The sequence below is a fragment of the Oncorhynchus clarkii genome, chromosome 12 (genome assembly GCF_045791955.1).
Source record: "Oncorhynchus clarkii lewisi isolate Uvic-CL-2024 chromosome 12, UVic_Ocla_1.0, whole genome shotgun sequence".
Lineage (NCBI taxonomy): Eukaryota > Metazoa > Chordata > Actinopteri > Salmoniformes > Salmonidae > Oncorhynchus > Oncorhynchus clarkii.
The window spans coordinates 21,972,037-21,993,226 of record NC_092158.1 but is presented as its reverse complement, the minus strand read 5'-3'; the positions used below and the strand labels follow the sequence as shown (position 1 = coordinate 21,993,226).

At 42.9% G+C, this 21,190-nt stretch overlaps 1 protein-coding gene across 4 annotated transcripts in view; it reads left to right on the top strand.

Moving 5' to 3' along the window:
- Nucleotides 1-17,743, top strand: part of LOC139422876 (ARF GTPase-activating protein GIT2-like) — a 34,564-nt gene extending 16,821 nt beyond the window's left edge. Inside the window, exons 13-21 of one of the 4 annotated variants that reach the window (XM_071174313.1) lie at nucleotides 99-253; nucleotides 359-511; nucleotides 11,373-11,582; nucleotides 11,771-11,860; nucleotides 12,653-12,732; nucleotides 12,897-13,070; nucleotides 13,397-13,592; nucleotides 15,882-15,945; nucleotides 16,205-17,743. In XM_071174313.1, the coding sequence (XP_071030414.1) occupies nucleotides 99-253; nucleotides 359-511; nucleotides 11,373-11,582; nucleotides 11,771-11,860; nucleotides 12,653-12,732; nucleotides 12,897-13,070; nucleotides 13,397-13,592; nucleotides 15,882-15,944 (1,121 nt within the window). In that variant the 3' untranslated portion in view covers nucleotide 15,945; nucleotides 16,205-17,743. The remainder of the gene's footprint in view (nucleotides 1-98; nucleotides 254-358; nucleotides 512-11,372; nucleotides 11,583-11,770; nucleotides 11,861-12,652; nucleotides 12,733-12,896; nucleotides 13,071-13,396; nucleotides 13,593-15,881; nucleotides 15,946-16,204) is intronic. The other 3 variants (XM_071174315.1, XM_071174311.1, XM_071174314.1) reach the window with 3 other exon arrangements.
- The last annotated feature ends 3,447 nt before the right edge of the window (nucleotides 17,744-21,190 follow it).

Here is a 21,190-nt window from a genome sequence, read left to right as displayed (position 1 = left end):
TTGATCCAGCACCTGATTAGAACAAAGCTCATTACTGTACCCACTAGAGCATGGTTGTTCCGTGGTCCACTCACCTGACTGTTGCTCTCTCTCCTCAGAGGACATAGAGCTCATCCTGAAGGGAATCGGCAGCCGTCATGGAAGTGATAACCAGGATAATGAAGACCAACCAGATTATGACAGTGTGGCGTCAGATGAAGATCCAGAGCGGGAACCCGCCTCTGGGAAGAATGGGAAAGATGACAGGACCAAGGTATCACCATATTTGTAGTTTTTTAATCTAGTTTTTCATTACCATTCACAATGGATCGGCATAGCCATTCAACTCTTCGTTCCATCCTGCTTCCCCATGCTTCAGAGCTCGGAGTCGTCTGACCTGTCTGATGGACCCATCACAGTACAGGAGTTCATGGAGGTGAAGAGTGCCCTCACAGCCTCCGAGGCCAAGATACAGCAGCTGCTCAAGGTCAACTGTCACCTGAGTGAGGAGATCCGGATGATGCAGAGCAAGGTATGTTTATGACTTGAGCATTATAACAACTAACTGTTCCCACAGTAAGTCTGGAATGAGTTGGTGTCCAAACTTTTGGATGGTACTTATATATAATTTGCGATTGCTCGACTAAAAACATCTTGGTCGACGAACAGCCGATCAACCAACCACTTGACCAGTCTACTAAATGGAGTCGGTACTAACTACCACTGTGTTTTCACTTTTCTGTTAATTGCCCTGATCTGGTCATGAAGGACACCCCCAGACTATTGTTCTCAACTTCTCATGAGAAAAAAACAAACCAGCTGCTTCCTTGAATGAGCTAAATGTTCACGTCATGTATGGATTACAATCTGAATTTGTCCCCACCCAAGCACATCCAGTTCCAAAATGCTGTAAAACAGGTTACAACACTGGAGTGATAACTGATCAGATGAACATGTGCAGGTAGAGATACTGGTGTGCAAAAGAGCAGAAAAGTAAATAAAATAAAAACAGGATGAGGTAGGTAAATTGGGTGGGCTATCTACCGATGGACTATGTACAGCTGCAGCGATCGGTTAGCTGCTCAGATAGCAGATGATTAACCTCTTTATCCTACCCCCTCCTTTTTCGAACATTCTGTTAAAAATCTCGCAACATTTCAGCGTCCTGCTACTCATGCCAGGAATATAGTATATGCATATGATTAGTATGTGTGGATAGAAAACACTCTGAAGTTTCTAAAACTGGTTAAATCACGGCTGTGACTATAACAGAGCGTGTGTTTCATCGAAAAGCGCAAGAAAAACTGGTCACTGAAATCTGAAAAAAGTATCCATGCGCCCCTTTCATGGATTATTTAAAGTACACCAAATTTAATATGGAGAAGGATGCAATTCCTACAGCTTCATTTTCATTGACAAAAATCCTTTGAGACATTACCAATAGATCCGTGATTCCATCCAGCCTACCTCAATCGATTTTGGAAGATTGAAAAATGGACACTGTTTTCTTGTGTAGCTGCTATTGAATACAGATCGCCCAGTGATCAATTTGATCGCTTATTAACGTTTACAAATACCTAAAGTTGGGTTATAAAAGTAGGTTGAAGTGTTTTGTCAAAGAATATAGGCAACTTATATAATTTTTAAACATGACGTTGCGTGTTGGAAGAGAGCTTTTTTTCGTGATGCAGACAGGCTATACAAATGGATATTTTGGGCATTCATGGACGGATTTAATCGGGAAAAAGACCAATTTGTGATGTTTATGGGACATATAGGAGTGCCAACAAAGAATATCATCAAAGGTAATGAATGTTTTATATTTTATTTCTGCGTTTTTGTGTAGCGCCGGCTACGCTAATTATTTTGTTTACGTCGCCTTCAGGCATTTTGGGGTGTTGCATGCTATCAGATAATAGCTTCTCATGCTTTCGCCGAAAAGCATTTTAAAAATCTGACTTGTTGGCTAGATTCACAACGAGTGTAGCTTTAAATCAATACCCTGCATGTGTATTTTAATGAACATTTGAGTTTTAACGAGTACATTTAGCATTTAGCGTAGCGCATTTGCATTTCCAGGTGCCTACTTGAGACATCTGCGTCTCAAGTAGGAGAAAGAAGTTAAAGTTGAGGGAGATAAGTCTCCAACTTCAGAGATTTTTGCAATTCGTTCCAGTCGCAGGCAGCAGAGAACTGGAAGGAAAGGCGGCCAAATTAGGTTTTGGCTTTAGGAATGATCAGTGAGATACACCTGCTGGAGCGCGTGCTACGGGTGGGTGTTGCCATCGTGACCAGTGAACTGAGATAAGGCGGAGCTTTACCTAGCATAGACTTGTAGATGACCTGGAGCCAGTGGGTCTTGCTACGAACATGTAGCGAGGGCCAGCCGACTAGAGCAGACAGGTCGCAGTGGTGGGTGGTATAAGGTGCTTTAGTAACAAAACGGATGGCACTGTGATAAACTGCATCCAGTTTGCTGAGTAGAGTATTGGAAGCTATTTTGTAGATGAGATCGCCGAAGTCGAGGATTGGTAGGATAGTCAATTTTACGAGGGTATGTTTGGCGGCGTGAGTGAAGGAGGCTTTGTTGCGAAATAGAAAGCCGACTCTAGATTTGATTTTGGAATGGAGATGTTTGATATGAGTCTGGAAGGAGAGTTTGCAGTCTAGCCAGACACCTCGGTACTTATAGATGTCCACATATTCTAGGTCAGAACCATCCAGGGTGGTGATGCAAGTCGGGCTTGCGGGTGCAGGCAGCGAACGGTTGAAAAGCATGCATTTGGTTTTACTAGCGTTTAAGAGCAGTTGGAAGCCACGGAAGGAGTGTTGTATGGCATTGAAGCTCGTTTGGAGGTTAGATAGCATAGTGTCCAAGGAAGGGCCAGAAGTATATAGAATGGTGTTGTCTGCGTAGAGGTGGATCAGGGAATCGCCCGCAGCAAGAGCAACATCATTGATATATACAGAGAATAGAGTTGACCCAAGAATTGAACCCTGTGGTACCCCCATAGAGACTGCCAGAGGACCGGACAACATGCCCTCCGATTTGACACACTGAACTCTGTCTGCAAAGTAGTTGGTGAACCAGGCAAGGCAGTCATTAGAAAAACCGTGGCTACTGAGTTTGCCGATAAGAATATGGTGATTGACGGAGTCGAAAGCCTTGGCCAGGTTGATGAAGACGGCTGCACAGTACTGTCTTTTATCGATGGCGGTTATGATATCGTTTAGTACCTTGAGCGTGGCTGAGGTGCACCCGTGACCGGCTCGGAAACCGGATTGCACAGCGGAGAAGGTACGGTGGGATTCGAGATGGTCAGTGATCTGTTTGTTGACTTGGCTTTCGAAGACCTTAGATAGGCAGGGCAGGATGGATATAGGTCTGTAACAGTTTGGGTCCAGGGTGTCTCCCCCTTTGAAGAGGGGGATGACCGTGGCAGCTTTCCAATCCTTGGGGATCTCAGATGATACGAAGGAGAGGTTGAACAGGCTGGTAAATAGGGGTTGCGACAATGGCGGCGGACAGTTTCAGAAATAGAGGGTCCAGATTGTCAAGCCCAGCTGATTTGTATGGGTCCAGGTTTTGCAGCTCTTTCAGAACATCTGCTATCTGGATTTGGGTAAAGGAGAAGCTGGGGAGGCTTGGGCGAGTAGCTGCGGGGGGGGGGCGGAGCTGTTGGCCGAGGTTGGAGTAGCCAGAAGGAAGGCATGGCCAGCCGTTGAGAAATGCTTGTTGAAGTTTTCGATTATCACAGATTTATCGGTTGTGACTGTGTTACCTACCCTCAGTGCAGTGGGCAGCTGGGAGGAGGTGCTCTTGTTCTCCATGAACTTTACAGTGTCCCAGAACTTTTTGGAGTTAGAGCTAAAGGATGCAAATTTCTGCTTGAAAAAGCTGGCCTTTGCTTTCCTGACTGACTGTGTATTGGTTCCTGACTTCCCTGAACAGTTTCATATCGCGGGGACTATTCGATGCTATTGCAGTCCACCACAGGATGTTTTTGTGCTGGTCGAGGGCAGTCAGGTCTGGAGTGAACCAAGGGCTATATCTGTTCTTAGTTCTGCATTTTTTGAACGGAGCATGCTTGTCTAAGATGGTGAAGAAGTTACTTTTGAAGATTGACCAGGCAACGTCAACTGACGGGATGAGGTCAATATCCTTCCAGGATACCCGGGCCAGGTCGATTAGAAAGGCCTGCTCGCAAAAGTGTTTTATGGAGCGTTTGACAGTGACGAGGAGTGGTCGTTTAACCGCGGACCTGTAGCAGATACAGGCAATGAGGCAGTGATTGCTGAGATCCTGATTGAAGACAGCAGAGGTGTATTTGGAGGGCAAGTTGGTTAGGATAATGTCTATTAGGGTGCCCATGTTTACAGATTTAGGGTTGTACCTGGTGGGTTCCTTGATGATTTGTGTGAGATTGAGGGCATCTAGCTTAGATTGTAGGACTGCCGGGGTGTTAAGCATATTCCAGTTTAGGTCACCTAACAGAACAAACTCTGAAGCTAAATGGGGGGCGATCAATGCACAGATGGTGTTCAGGGCACAGCTGGGAGCTGAGGGGGTTCGGTAGCAGGCGGCAACAGTGTGAGACTTATTTCTGGAGAGATTAATTTTTAAAATTAGGAGTTCGAACTGTTTAGGCATAGACCTGGAAAGTATGACAGTACTTTGCAGGCTATCTCTCCAGTAGATTGCAACTCCTCCCCCTTTGGCAGTTCTATCTTGACGGAAAGTGTTATAGTTGGGTATGGAAATCTCAGAATTTTTGGTGGCCTTCCTAAGCCAGGATTCAGACACGGCAAGGACATCAGGGTTGGCAGAGTGTGCTAAAGCAGTGAGTAAAACAAACTTAGGGAGGAGGCTTCTGATGTTGACATGCATGAAACCAAGGCTTTTTCGATCACAGAAGTCAACAAATGAGGGTGCCTGGGGACATGCAGGGCCTGGGTTTACCTCCACATCACCCGGGGAACAGAGTAGGGTGAGGGCGCGGCTAAAGGCTATCAAATCTGGTCGCCTAGAGCGTTGGGGACAAAGAATAAAAAGAACAGATTTATGGGCATGGTAGAATATATTCAGGGTGTAATGTGTAGACAGGGGTATGGTGGGGTGCGGGTACAGCGGAGGTAAGCCCAGGCACTGGGTGATGATAAGAGAGGTTGTATCTCTGGACATGCTGGTTATAATGGGTGAGGTCACTGCATGTGTGGGAGGTGGGACAAAGAAGGTATGAGGAGTGGAACTAGGGGCTCCATTGTAAACTAAAACAATGCTAACTAACCTGAACAACAGTATACAAGGCATATTGATATTTGAGAGAGACATACAGCAAGGCATAAAGTAATCACGGGTTTTGATTGGGAGAGCTAGCTAAAACAACAGGTGAGACAACAACAGCTAGTCAGCTAACACAACAGCAGGTAAAATGGCGATGACTAGGCAGAGAGGGTCGGATTAACTACACACAGAGCCTGAGTTCGCGGCTGTGGCCGACAGATAAAACTCAAATAAACAGAATGGAGTACCGTGATTAATGGACAGTCCAGCAGGCATCAGCTATGTAGCCAAGTGATCATAGTGTCCAGGGGGCAGCAGTAGATGGAACAGGGAAGTCGCCACTACGCTAGCACGCGCCGTTTAAAGTTAGTAGCCCGTGGGTGGTCTGCTCAGACGGAGGCCGGTTGAAGGCACAGCAGATGGAGTATTCGTCGGCAAACCAGACGTGGTGGTGCGGCTGGGCGCCGTGTCGACAGATTCCAAACCAGATGGCGAAAGAGGTGTTGAATTTTGTTTGCTAGCCGGGAGATGTGCCTGGCTCACGGCTAACTGGTGCTAACTTCGTGGCAGTGGCGTTAGCCACTATAGCCAATCGGTAGCAGCGGTGATCCGGTGCCAAGGTCCAGAGTTTACAGCAAGGATCCGGTGGATCTAGCCGTGTATGAGTGGGGTTCGGGTAAAGAGCTGAGTAGGCCGGGTGGTGGGCCTCAGGGATAGCTTCTGTACTGGGTGCCACGGAGGGTGCAAGCTAGCTGTGAGCTAGCAAGCTGTGAGCTAGCAAGCTGTGAGCTAGCTAGCTGCAAGCTAGCTGTGAGGATCAGAAGTAGTGGCTCAGGGATTACGGCAGGAATCCGGCGTTGTTGTGGAGAGACAGTCCGATACTGGTAGATTGGCAAGTAATATCCAGGCTAAGAACAGGGCTGGCGTCTGTGCAGAAGGTAAAAGCCGCTAGCAGTGGCTAAAAATGACTAAATAGCTTGTAGCTAATTAGCTGGTTAGCTTCTGGAGGTTCTTGAATGTGTTCCAAAGTAAAAAATAATAGTTATTCCATATCACATTGGGTGAGGCAGGTTACCGGACGGTATAATCGAATTAAAAATCGAAAAGAGAGAATTTTTGGGGGGGTGAAATATATACAAAAGTTCACGAGAGGACGAACAAAACACGCCTACACTGCTACGCCATCTAGGAAATTTGTATGACGGCTGCGTGGTCCCATGGTGTTTATACTTGTGTACTATTGTTTATACAGATGAACGTGGTACCTTCAGGCATTTGGAAATTACTCCCAATGATGAACCAGACTTGTGGAGGTCTACCATTTTTCTTTCTGAGGTCTTGGTTTATTTATTTTGATTTTCCCATCAAGCAAAGAGGCACTGAGTTTGAAGGCGGGCCTTGAGAAATACATCCACAGGTACACCTCCAATTCACTCAAATGATGTCAATTAGCCTATCAAAAGCTTCTAAAGCCATGACATAATTTTCTGGAATTTTCCATGCTGTTTAAAGGCACAGTCAACTTAGTGTATGTAAACTTCTAAGTGAAATAATCTGTCTGTAAACAATTGTTGGATAAATGACTTGTCATGCACAAAGTAGATGTCCTAACCGACTTGCCAAAACTATAGGTTATTAACAAGAAAGTTGTGGAGAGGTTGAAAAACAAGTTTTAATGACTAAGTGTATGTGAACTTCCGATTTCAACTGTATATATACACACACACTACCGTTCAAAAGTTTGAGGTCACTTAGAAATGTCCTAGTTTTTGAAAGAAAAGCACATTTTTTGGTCCATTACAATAACATCAAATTGATCAGAAATACAGTGTAGACATTGTTAATGTTGTAAATGACTATTGTAGCTTGGAATGTCAGTTTTTTAAATGGAAAATCTACATAGGCCCATTATCAGCAACCACAATGGCACGTTGTGTTAGCTAATCCAAGTTTATAATTTTAAAAGGCTAATTGATCATTAGAAAACCCTTTTGCAATTATGTTAGCACAGCTGAAAACTGTTGTGCTGATTACAGGAGCAATAAAACTGGCCGCCTTTAGACTAGTTGAGTATCTTGAGCATCAGCATTTGTGGGTTTGATTACAGGCTCAAAATGGCCAGAAGCAAAGAACTTTCTTCTGAAACTCGTCAGTCTATTCTTGTTCTGAGAAATGAAGGCTGTTCCATGCGAGAAATTACCAAGAAACTGAAGATCTCTGCACAACGCTGTGTACTACTTCCTTCACAGAACAGTGCAAACTGGCTCTAACCAGAATAGCCCTTACGCAGCCTGGTGGTGTGTTTTGGGTCATTGTCCTGTTGAAAAGGAGAGTGGTGGAGTGCTACATCAGATGACCTGGCCTCCACAATCACCCGACCTCAACCCAATTGAGATGGTTTGGGATGAGTTGGACCACAGAGTGAAGGAAAAGCAGCCAACAAATGCTCAGCATATGTGGGAACTCCTTCAAGACTGTTGGAAAAGCATTCCAGTTGAAGCTGGTTGAGAGAATGCCAAGCTTCTGTAAAGCTGTCAAGGCAAAGGGTGGCAACTTTGAAGAATGTAAAATATATTTTGATTTGTATAACGCTTTTTTGGTTACTACATGATTCCATGTGTGTTATTTAATAGTTGTGATGTCTTCACTATTATTCTACAATGTAGAAAATAGTAAAAAATAAAGAAAAACCCTTGAATGATTAGGGTGTGTCAACTTTTAATATTTTTATTGAACCTTTATTTAACTAGGCAAGTCAGTTAAGAACGTTCTCATTTACAATGACGGCCAAACCTTAACCTGGACGACGCTGGGCCAATTGTGTGCCGCCCTATGGGCCTCCCAATCACGGCCGGTTGTGATACAGCCTGGAATCGAACCAGGGTCTGTAATGACGCCTCTAGCACTGAGATGCAGTGCCTTAGACGGTGCGCCACTCGAGAGCCCCCTGACTTTTGACTGGCACTGTATATATATTATGGCTCAAGAGACACCTGTCAGATTCACGCCTGTCTCAGTGGACTAATCCATTGTGGAGGCCGCGGGGATGGCTCACCAGTAGTACATTTACAATTTAATTCCCATCATTTCTAATCTACAATGTCTGTTTGGTTACAGTATTTTTTTTTAATGCATTCAATATTATTATTACAACAGTCTTTTACCGTTCTCATTGTCGGAGTGGACACTTTGTTTGCGGACCGCTCAAGCTAGGCTACACTTGTGTGGAACAAGTTTTGATTAATTTCATTCCATTTACGTGTTATCAAGTTATTAATTGTCTTTTGATTGTAGCGCTCTTGTCAATGTTGAGTAAGGACACGCACCTGATTATGCATAGGAGTACGCATAGGCTACCTAACCTGCGTGCAAATGTAGGCCTATAAATGTGCCCATTTGCAGATCTGATTGTCTTAATAAGGCTAGCAGAACCCCTCGACAACATCCGCTGAAAAGGCAGAGCGCGAAATTCAAAAATATTTTTTTGAAATATTTAACTTTCATACATTCACAAGGGTAAACACCAAATTAAAGCTTAACTTCTTGTTAATCTACCCATCGTGTCCCATTTCAAAAATGCTTTACAGCGAAAGCACACCATATGATTGTTAGTTCAGAGCCTAGTCACAAAAGAACATACAGACATTTTTCAGCCAAAGAGAGGAGTCACAAAAAGCAGAAATAGAGATAAAATGAATCAGTAACCTTTGATGATCTTCATCAGATGGCACTCATAGGACTTAATGTTACACAATACATGTATGTTTTGTTCGATAAAGTTCATATTTATATCCAAAAATCTCAGTTTACATTGGCGCATTATGTTCAGTAATGTTGTGCCTCGAAAACATCCGGCGAATTTGCAGAGAGCCACATCAATTTACAGGAATCTGTGTTATGCACAGAATTAAAGATATACTTCTCCTTATTAATGCAACCGCTGTGTCAGATTTCAAAAAAGCTTTATGAAAAAAGCACACCATGCAATAATCTGAGTACAGCGCTCAGACACAAAAACAAGCCATACAGATACCCGCCATGTTGTGGAGTCAACAGAAGTCAGAAATAGAAATAAACATTCCCTTACCTTTGATCTTCATCAGAATGCACTCCCAGGAATCCCAGTTCCACAAAAAAAATTGTTTTGTTTGATAAAGTCCATTTATGTCCAAATAACTCCTTTTTGTTAGCTCGTTTAGTTCACAAATCCAATCTCACGAGGCGCGGGCAAGTCCAGGCGAAAGTTCAGACAAAGTCCAAAAAGTTATATTACAGTTCGTAGAAACATGTCAAATGATGTGTAGAATCAATCTTTAGCATGTTTTTAACATAAATCTTCAATAATGTTTCAACCGGACAATTCCTTTGTCTTTAGAAATGCAATGGAACGCAGGTCACTCTCACGGCCACCCGCGTGACTGAGCTCATGGCCTTCTTCCAGACCTCTTAGTCAATCAGCTCTTATTCTCTCCCCCTTCACAGTAGAAACCTGAAACAAGGTTCTAAAGACTGTTGACATCTAGCGGAAGCCTTAGGAAGTGCAATATGACCCAATTTACACTGTATATTAGAAAGGCAATCACTTTTTAAAAACTACAAACCTCAGATTTCCCACTGGTTGTATTTTTCTCAGGTTTTCACCTGCCATATGTGTTCTGTTATACTCAGACATAATTCAAACAGTTTTAGAAACTTCAGTGTTTTCTATCCAAATCGAATAATAATATGCATATCTTAGCTTCTGGGCCTGAGTAGCAGGCAGTTTACTCTGGGCACGCTTTTCATCCGAATGTGAAAATGCTGCCCCCTATCTTCTCTTAGTAATTTTTTCTTCACCTCAAACAGCAAGTAAATTAAGTCTATTTTTACATCCATTGAGAATGACAATAGTTACTCAACGTAGCCTATTTGAACAACGTTTCCAGGTCTCTTTCGAATAAACACTCAGCGTGAAAGGGGTAAAAAAATGTCATGCTCTGATCCCGTGGAAACGTCATAAAATAGGCCTAACTGATTACTTTATATCCCTTGCGCAAATAGCCTTCAGCTATGTCTGTCCGGCACGCACTGGCGTGGGAAACTCTAAGGACCCAGTATATTTTATACAATGTTGCACGTGCTAGCATCAGGCCAGACCCAGGTTAATTGTTCATACACTGTTTCAAGTTCCTTGCAGACAGGCCATGCTTAGCCAGTGTGCTTTTATAGGATATTTTAATCACGATATTTTCTACCTGCGGGCTGCTATGTTTTTATTTGTTGGCTTCATGGAGGGTATTTTTTACCTAGTTGGCAATACAAGTTCAAAATCAAATCAATTGTATTAGTCACATGCGCTGAATACAACAGGTGTAGTAGACCTTACAGTGAAATGCTTACTTACAAGCCCCTAACCAACAATGCAATTTAAGAAAATAAGGATAAGAAAAATAAATAAAAGTAACAAGTAATTAAAGAGCAGCAGTAAAATAACAATAGCGATACTATATACAGGGGGGTACTGTGACTTTTTTAGAATTTTGATTAACCACAATGAATTTGAAATATGAAGACTTTATTACTGGCATGCAGATTGGTAGAAATGGGAATATGAATTGGCACTCCAAATGGACAACCTCTGGTGTAGCCTATTATCTCCCTGCAACTTCAGGAGCTTAATGGCAGAATCTGCGAAGGCCAGCAGCAGCTGGAGGATGGCCTGGCTCTCTTGAGTCATTTGTGTCTTAATTATTTAATCACAGTGTGGTTAAAGCATTAGAAAAGCTCAGTAGCCTACATATAGTTGATTTTTATTAAAACACGTGGTGGGTGTGTCTTTATAAGGGAAAGGTTCAACCAATCGATTGGTCGAAAGAACAGACTAATCTAGATCGACCAAGATTTTTTCTAGTGGAAGTGCAGCTGTGCTTTCTGGCTGGCCAGGGTTCCCTTTTTCTACAGGGATGGGTTCCTTTTTTACAGTCTGGATGGAGAGATTTGTCTCCATCTAAACCTGCACTGATAGTATCACATCCTCCATGTTATGGTCACCCTAGGTTTCACCCATAGGCTGTTATTTAAGTTATTACACAGAAATAAAGCTGATGTTCTGAACTGTTGTCCCCTCCAGCTGAACTCCCTGCAGACTGAGAACTCAACCCTGCAATGGCAGGCCCCCAGGGGCTCGCAACACCCTCCGGACCCCTCTGGCCACCCCCCTGTCCACGGAGGCCGCCCCATGTCCATGTACGAGACAGGCTCGGGCATGAGGCAGTACCCCCACAGGGGTGACCCTCCTTGCCGTGCCGACGGCCTCACCATACAGCCCCTCCCTACAAACGTAAGTACAGAGACCACTCACACCACTCCCTCCTGGACTGTTCTAGGACAGTCAAAGTGGACCGGTGCTGTCAGCAGTTTTGGTCTGCGGTAATTCAGTTTTTGTTTGTGAATTTATCTCCTCCCCCATCCTCCTCTAGAATATAGTCAACTCCCTTTATGTGTAAACTTGATTTGACCCCTTTCTAGATTGGGAGGGGTCCTTTGGGGACCGCCTCATCCTCCCTCCCTACCTTCCCCTCCTCCCTGTCCTGGTCGTGGGATGAAAGAGCTCGAAGGGTTAAGTAATTCATCTCCCCTCAAGAGAGGGTGGGGGCAGCAGCCCCAGGGGAAGGGGTGGACTATCCCCTCTGCTTGTCCACTACTGTTCCTGTCCTCCTTTACCTCCTCCTTCCCTCTGTCCTTTAACTGCTCCTGTACCTCACTGCATCTCTTCTCAGCATCGCCTGGCTGTATACACCACTGTGCTGCTGCTACTGTTCTTCATTGACCCTTGTTCCCCCAGCCAGCACTGTTGTATAGTGTACCTGAAATACATGATTTTTTGTGTATGCCAGCGCTAAACATGGGTGTTTGCCATCAGTGTGTTTTCAAAGGCCCCAAAGCACTACATGTACGGTATGATGTTTCCGAAACATCCTGTCAGAAGGCTACAGTGGTGTTGAAACAGACAAGGAATACAAATTGATATATGGTTCATGGTAGTGTGAATAGTATTATTTACCAGCCATACTGGTAGAGAATCATTTGTACTGAAGCCTTTACCCGTACAGCAGAATGTCTTGATCTTAAGCTTGCACTAACAGCACCCACTGCTGTACCTACTGCTTAATGCCACACGGAGCTGGTCCCTAGTTTCAAACTTCCTACATCTTTTTACTTTCTGCTTTGAAACCAATTGAGGTCTGTTTTAATATGAAATGGCTTTTTAGGTTCAGAGAGCATGATTCTGGCACGTATGCTTCATCAAGCACATTCAGAACTCTGTAACATGTCCGTACTGCTGTTCAGATGCTCTCTCCAGATTCAACGGTTGTCTGGAAGCTTACTGTATCATTCCTCCCATTGTAGGGTTGCAGCCTAGAGGGACAGAGCATGCTGGAGAGTGACTATGACAACACACCAAACCACTCCGGACCGGAGGAGTCTGGGTAGGACTTTTGATTAAAATCTCTATAGTAGAAAAATATTGTATATTTGAGAAATATACTGTATGTGAAATGTAGGAACTTAATCATGTGGCAGTGAATCCTATACAAAGCGATCCACAAGTGAGGGAGATCCTTACCCTGTAACCTCTCCTCTCCCAATGCAGTCTGAGCAGGAACAGCAGTTGGCTGGGGGACGGCAGTACATCAGATCAGGGGGAGGATGAGACTGAGGCAGACTCCACCCTACCCTTCACCGAGGACGTCATCTGTAAGACAGAGCAGATCACCAAGAACATCCAGGAGCTGCTGAGGGCTGCACAGGAGAACAAACATGAGAGGTAAGGTCAGGGGTCATAAGAACACAGAAAACACCAATCAGCAGTTAGAGATAAGGTCTGTTGACTTAAAGGTTGTGTGTTCATGTGGAACTTGCCCTTACAGTTCAAAATATAGGAAATGATGCTGTCTATATATTGATCCTTCATCCAACCTTCCAGCACCTGTCTTTCAACCTACTACAGTCATTGTTTTTTAGAGGATGTATCTTGTTTTTCTATCTTTCTGTTCTCCTGAGTTCTATTTTCACTATCCTGTATTCCCACTCTGTCCTCCCCTCCCTGTGTTTTCCTGTCTGTCTGACTCCCTTCCTCACGGTATGGGCTAGCTCCAGGCCAGGCAGTCTAGGTTGCTTCTCTGGCCTGCTGCCCTGCTGTGAGGGGGGTGGCCGCGGACGTGTCTGTCTCTACAGCCTGATGCCCTGCTCTGACAGGGCTGTCTCTCTACCCTGCTGCCCTGCTCTGAGAGTGCTGAAGAGACCCCCCCTGGCTCCTGGTACTCTGGCCTCTGTCCCTGTCTCCCAGGCACTGTCACGGTCTCCTCTGTCTGTGTGCTGAGGGGCAGGGCTTGTGTCAAACGCAGCTGGCAGAAAACAAAGATTCCCTTATGGAATGCCAAATATAGGCCTGCAGGGCTTTTACATGTCAACACACAGGCTATCCTTATCTATATTTGTCTGTTTGGTTAATATTTGTTCTCTCAATCTTGGATTTATGTTCTATGTTTAAATTTTATTTGAAAAAAATAGAGACATTTTCACACTGGCATTCATTCAGTGTTTATACAGTCCACTTGATTGTGTTGTCTTTAACACAAACCCTCACTATTGGCCCCCCTTTGACTAAAGCTGTGTGGTATTTGCTTAGCTTTTGTGCTTGTGTACCAAACCGCACTCTAGCTGGTGACCAAAGAACACCTGCCAATTTGTATGCGTCTTCTCAGTCACTTAGTTACTGGGTTATAACGGAGGCATTGTTATTGATTTGAAACGGTGGAAAGTTATGATGTATTTCATGACCTACTTTTTAAGCCATGTGTTTTGTCATTCATTGTTGATATTGTCATGGCTTAACAGCCTCCACTACATTGTTGTCTATGGAATAATACAGGACGTGTTCAATTTACTCAAATGGAGCACATGGTTGCTATTAATGAACACACTTAGTATTCAGTATATTCTCTATTTTGTCTGCCATTAGCCAGGGCTTCTCATTCTCTCACTTGTCCACAAATAAACCTCCACCAGGATATCACTGGCTGACTTTGCTATTTTGAGAGGTGTTTCATATACAGTGCCTTGCGAAAGTATTCGGCCCCCTTGAACTTTGCGACCTTTTGCCACATTTCAGGCTTCAAACATAAAGATATAAAACTGTATTTTTTTGTGAAGAATCAACAACAAGTGGGACACAATCATGAAGTGGAACGACATTTATTGGATATTTCAAACTTTTTTAACAAATCAAAAACTGAAAAATTGGGCGTGCAAAATTCCATTCCATTGTAGATTTTGCTTTATGTTTTGGATCATTGTCTTGTTGGAAGACAAATCTCCGTCCCAGTCTCAGGTCTTTTGCAGACTCCATCAGGTTTTCTTCCAGAATGGTCCTGTATTTGGCTCCATCCATCTTCCCATCAATTTTAACCATCTTCCCTGTCCCTGCTGAAGAAAAGCAGGCCCAAACCATGATGCTGCCACCACCATGTTTGACAGTGGGGATGGTGTGTTCAGCTGTGTTGCTTTTACGCCAAACATAACGTTTTGCATTGTTGCCAAAAAGTTCAATTTTGGTTTCATCTGACCAGAGCACCTTCTTCCACATGTTTGGTGTGTCTCCCAGGTGTCTTGTGGCAAACTTTAAACAACACTTTTTATGGATATCTTTAAGAAATGGCTTTCTTCTTGCCACTCTTCCATAAAGGCCAGATTTGTGCAATATACGACTGATTGTTGTCCTATGGACAGAGTCTCCCACCTCAGCTGTAGATCTCTGTAGTTCATCCAGAGTGATCATGGGCCTCTTGGCTGCATCTCTGATCAGTCTTCTCCTTGTATGAGCTGAAAGTTTAGAGGGACGGCCAGGTCTTGGTAGATTTGCAGTGGTCTGATACTCCTTCCATTTCAATATTATCGCTTGCACAGTGCTTTTTGGGATGTTTAAAGCTTGGGAAATATTTTTGTATCCAAATCCGGCTTTAAACTTCTTCACAACAGTATCTCGGACCTGCCTGGTGTGTTCCTTGTTCTTCATGATGCTCTCTGCGCTTTTAACGGACCTCTGAGACTATCACAGTGCAGGTGCATTTATACGGAGACTTGATTACACACAGGTGGATTGTATTTATCATCATTAGTCATTTAGGTCAACATTGGATCCTTCAGAGATCCTCACTGAACTTCTGGAGAGAGTTTGCTGCACTGAAAGTAAAGGGGCTGAATAATTTTGCACGCCCAATTTTTCAGTTTTTGATTTGTTAAAAAAGTTTGAAATATCCAATAAATGTCGTTCCACTTCATGATTGTGTCCCACTTGTTGTTGATTCTTCACAAAAAAAATACAGTTTTATATCTTTATGTTTGAAGCCTGAAATGTGGCAAAAGGTCGCAAAGTTCAAGGGGCCGAATACTTTCACAAGGCACTGTAGTAAAGGAGGTCAAGGGCTTAGCAAGCTTCTGTAAACATTCCTAAGTATTCTACATATTTGTTTAACAATGGTATTGAAAAAAAACTGGGCCGGCGTTTTCTACTAACATCTATGTTGGAAAAAGGATCACTCCCTTACTTGACGTTCTCTTTCTCCACCCCCCTCAGCTTTGTACCATGCTCAGAAAGGATCCATGTGGCTGTGAGGGAGATGGCCACTCTGTTTCCTAAGGTAAGCTGGGATGACCTCAACAACAGAGACACCTCCTTTGTATGCAAGAGCCAGTGAGTGTTGTTTGTTTGGTAAACATGGATGGGAAATAAATTTCTTGCAGCTGTTGTTCTGTTAGATATTGCACTCTTTTCTTCAGGGTGGAGATAATTTAACACACACACAACGGCAGTAAATCCACCCATTACTCTCGTGTTGAGGGCCGTTTATTGCCTATGTTTTGCCAACAGTATGTGACCCCTCCCTGCCTCCTCCTCAGAGGCCGTACTCTGACACAGTGAGAGGGTCCCTGCGGCTGCTCACCTCCAGTGCCAGCCGGCTCCAGGGGGAGTGCCAAAAGGCCACGACCCACGACCCTTGCCCCTCCGACATGCAGCTGGTCACGCAGCAGGTCATCCAGTGCGCCTACGACATTGCCAAGGCTGCCAAGCAACTCGTCACTGTGACAACCAAAGAAAACAGCAACTGATCTTTAACCCAAAGACTAACATCCCTCTTGGATATTTGAATATGTCATTATGGCTAATTTCAAGTTATCAATGTTGCGTTATGTTATTATTTGTATGCCTCCATTTTTATTTAAAATGCTTAATTGGTCATAGTAGATTTCTAGTGAAGAACGTTTACAGAAAATGTACCTTCCAAAACATGGGTCAACCCAGGGATTTGTCCATGGGTTTGTCTGTTAAATATACTAATATTGCTAGAGTGTGACAACCTGCCTCTCTGAGCTTACCTCATTGGAGACGTGCTAGTTACATTGAAGTTACTAAACAGTTTTGCAACGTTACACATTTAAACATTTCTGTGGTTGCTGGGGTGCTTGTCCTTGATGCTCTTCCCTATGCACCAATGACACGTGACTGTCCAAAGGTTTCAAACAGCATTTTAAGCAGTTAGCTTTTAACTTCTTATTCAATGCCAAACACATTGGGATTTTGAACATAAGTTAGTGGAATACTGCCTCATGAGTCATGATACGTCCATTACAAGGCTTTCGTCTAGGTATTTTCCATGAATGCCATTTCTATGTTTTATACTAAAGCCATAAAGGTGAGGACAACTGCCAAGCCAGTTTTCCATTGTTTCGTTTTTCTTTTTGTAGTTTGAGCAGAAGGTGAAGCCATACCTCTAATATACATGTACCTCATACACATGCCCAATATATATTTTTATTTAGTGTTTAAAAATATATATAATTAAATCTCTCCCAAAGGGATACTCAAAATGGCCAACCCCAATTCTATAATTTGTGTTCTTTTTTTTTATGAAAGAATGAAAATGTACAAACATATATTCTGAATTCATACAACCCTAATCTATATTATATTTATGAATACAATATCTCACACCTATCTAACAAAATATTTATTTTCATAAAATGTATGTTTAACAGTTAGTCTCCTCATATATTCTGTGCTGTTTGAAGACATGCAAGAAGTTTTCATCTTGGTGGTATGTGTTTCCATATATATCCACCGGCAATAAGTTGTGTGTGGGTGTGGTGCTAAACCCAGTCTATGCCTTTGTGTGTCCCATGCCTTGTATTGTCTTGATTATGCTGCTAATGGTCAAACATGTGCAACTAATATGGTGTTAAGATGTGTTAAAAGCATTGGTTCTGTATATGTAATATGGACTATTTTATATTAGTCATGTGTTGTCCAGTGATGTGGGAGTGATGATCAATTATGTGTGCCATTGAGTGTTATTATGAGCCCGACACAAGTCATAGTTATTGCCTTTGTGGTTTAAATACCTGCCTTTTTAAAGTAATAAACTTTACTTTATAACTCAACTGTTAGTTTGTGTTAAATATATGAATACCTTGACTATTATGCTACACAGTTTGTGTGCTGTGGTGTGGCCGAGGTACCAGTCTGTTTACCTTCACACATTCCACTTGTACTCTGTCATATGCCAAAGATAAGATGTTTAGCATGACAAGGAGTGAAATGATAGCTAAACAGACTGGTACCTTGACTAGCTTTGTTCGCCTAGCCGAGGGCCAATTTATTTATTTTATGTATATATTTTTATTTACATTATTTTTTTTAATAAAATTTTCCTTGAGCGGATGTTCGAGGGGCAGGAACATAGTTAGAAATAATTTGTACATCAGAAATCTCCTCTACCTTTTTAAGTTTGAGCCGAGCCTGTTCATAGGTAGCTGTGAAAAGAAAAACATTACGTATTTAGGCTGCTGATCTAGTGCAACATGTTGGTCTTTATGGTCATCTTAGCTGGTACCTAGTTGGGTTAACCTTTTGGGCCAGACATGGACAAACCCATGTGGGCTACAAAATGGGTCCCTATGACAGCATTTACACAGGCAGCCCAATTCTGATTATCTTTTCCACTAATTGGTCTTCTGACCAATCAGATCAGCTCTTTTGCCAATAATTGGGTAAAAGATCAGAATTGGTTGCCTGTGTAAATGTAGCCAAATGGAACCTTTACCATTTGAATGGGCTCTAGTTGACATACAGTAACCGTAATCACTTTTTTTTTTTTTCATTTGAAAATATTTATATTTTTTGACCAGTCAGATTTCAGAATAAATTCAAGATCATGTCATTTAAATGTATCTGGTCAGTCTGTTCTAACAAGCTGAGTTTAGCCAGTTAGTTTAAGTTTTTTTAATTTTACGAAATCTTTATAATATAAAAAAAAATCTATAAATTCCTCCAAAAATACTTGAATCCTTAAATCGGTTCTACTCAAGTTTGTTCGATTCCACTCAAAAAAAATCCCCAACATACAGCATGTGAATCTCAAATCATTTCCCAAGCAATTCCTGAACAATTCATCAGCTTTCTGCAACCAAAATGGCAGCCATCATATTAGCCCTTCATGTGGAATACACATCGTCAGTCACAGGCTTCGTTAGGAAACGTGTTGATGATGTACCCACAATAACAATCTTGACATACCCCAACCAAAAACCCTGGATTAATGGAGATATCTGTACAATGCTGAGAGCCAGTACTGCAGCATTCATGTCAGCAGAACGAACCCTAAGGACTCTGGCACGCATACAAGGCAAGCAGGTAGGAACTCTGCAAAAAAATAAAAATTCATTAGGGACGCAAAAACACAATTCAGACTCAAACTTGAATTTATGTTCTCAGACTTGCAGACTTGCATTGCATTTGGCAAGGACTACCGACTATCACAGAATACAAAGGCAAATCCAACTGTGTGGTGCCCACCTAAGCCTCCCTCCCAGACGAGTTTAACCCATTCTATGCTCGCTTCAATGCAGACAACCGAGCCAAACAGGAAGAGTCTTTCTGCTCTGGACGACCGGGTTCTTTCATTTTCCGAGGCTGACGTTAGGAAAACTCTGAAGAGTGAACACTCACAAAGCCGTCGGCCCAGATAGCATCCCTGGCCACGTCCTCAGAGTGTGTGTTAACCAGCTTGCGGGTCTTCTTGCACATCTTCAATCTGTCCCTGTCCCAGGCTGCAGTCCCCACCTGCTTTAAGGAGACAACCATCATCCCAGTGCCCAATAAAAACAAGGTGACATGCCCAAATGACTATTGCCCCATGGCGCTCACCTCAGTCATCATGAAGGCTTCGGGAGGCTGTTCATGGTCCACATCAAGGCCAGCATACCAGGCACACTGTACCCACTCTTGAGTCAATATGTTTTTAACCCCTTTGTTATGGCAAGCCTAAATAAGTTCACGGGTAAAAATGTTCTTAACAAGTAACGAAAGTTGCATGGACTCACTCTGTGTGCAATAATAGTGTTTAACATGATTTTTGAATGACTCTGTATCCCACACATACAATTATCTGTACAGTCCCTCAGTCGAGCAGTGAATATCAAACACAGATTCAACCACAAAGACCAGGGAGGTTTTCCAATGCCTCACAAAGAAGCACACCTATTGGTAGATGGGTAAAAAAAAAAGAAGCAGACATTGAATATTCCTTTGAGCATGGTGAAGTTATTAATTACACTTTGGATGGTGTATCAATACACACAGTCACTACAAAGATACAGGTGTCCTTGCCACGATCCACATAAACAGGATTTTGGTAGAGAGAGTTTTAAGTTCTTAGGCGTCCACATCACCAAGGACTTGTCAGGGACTAACAAAATCACACTCTTGTCAAGAGGACGCAACATCGTCTCTACTTTCTAAGATGCCTGAAGAAATGCGGCCTGGTACGGGAATTTCTCCATCCATGACCGCAAGGCCCTCCAGCGGTTGGTGAAGATGGCCCAGTACATCATTGGGAAAGTACACCCACCCATCCAGCACATCTACATTAAACGGTGTCTGAGGAAGGCACTCAGCATCATCAAGGACCCCACACAAGCCAGTCAGGCAGATGATATCCGAGCATTAGGTCTGATATCAACAGTTTTCTATTTACAAGCCATCAGACTGTTGAACACTTGAAATGGACTGACCACCTGCTCTGATTCTCTGCCCCTTAACACACATGTACTCGCTCATGCACACACCCACATTACACTACCGTTCAAAAGTTTGGGGTCACTTAGAAATGTCCTTGTTTTTGAAAGAAAAGCAAATTTTTTTGTCCATTAAAATAACATGAAATTAATCAGAAATAGAGTGTAGACATTGTTAATGTTGTACATTCCTATTGTAGTTGGAAACGGATAAATTTTAATGGAATATCTACATAGGCATACAGAGGCACTTTATCAACAACCATCCCTCCTGTGTTCTAATGGTAATCCAAGTTTTTCATTTTAAAAGGCTAATTGATCATTAGAAAACCCTTTTACAATTATGTTAGCACAGCTGAAAACTGTTGTTCTGATTAAAGAAGCAATAAAACTGGCCTTCTTTAGACTAGATGAGTATCTGGAGCATCAGCATTTGTGGGTTTGATTACAGGCTCAAAATTTCCAGAAGCAAAGACCTTTCTTCTGAATCTCGCCAGTCTATTCTTGTTCTGAGAAATTAAGGCTGTTCCATGCGAGAAATTGCCAAGAAACTGAAGATCTCGTACAACGCTGTGTACTACTCCCTTCACAGAACAGTGCAAACTGGCCCTAACCAGAATAGAACGAGGAGTAGGAGGCCCTGGTGTACAACTGAGCAAGAGGACAAGTACATTAGAGTGTATAGTTTGAGAAACAGACGCCTCACAAGACCTCAATTGGCAGCTTCATTAAATAGTACCCGCAAAACACCAGTCTCAACGTCAACAGTGAAGAGGTGACTCCGGGATGCTGGCCTTCTAGGCAGAGTTGCAA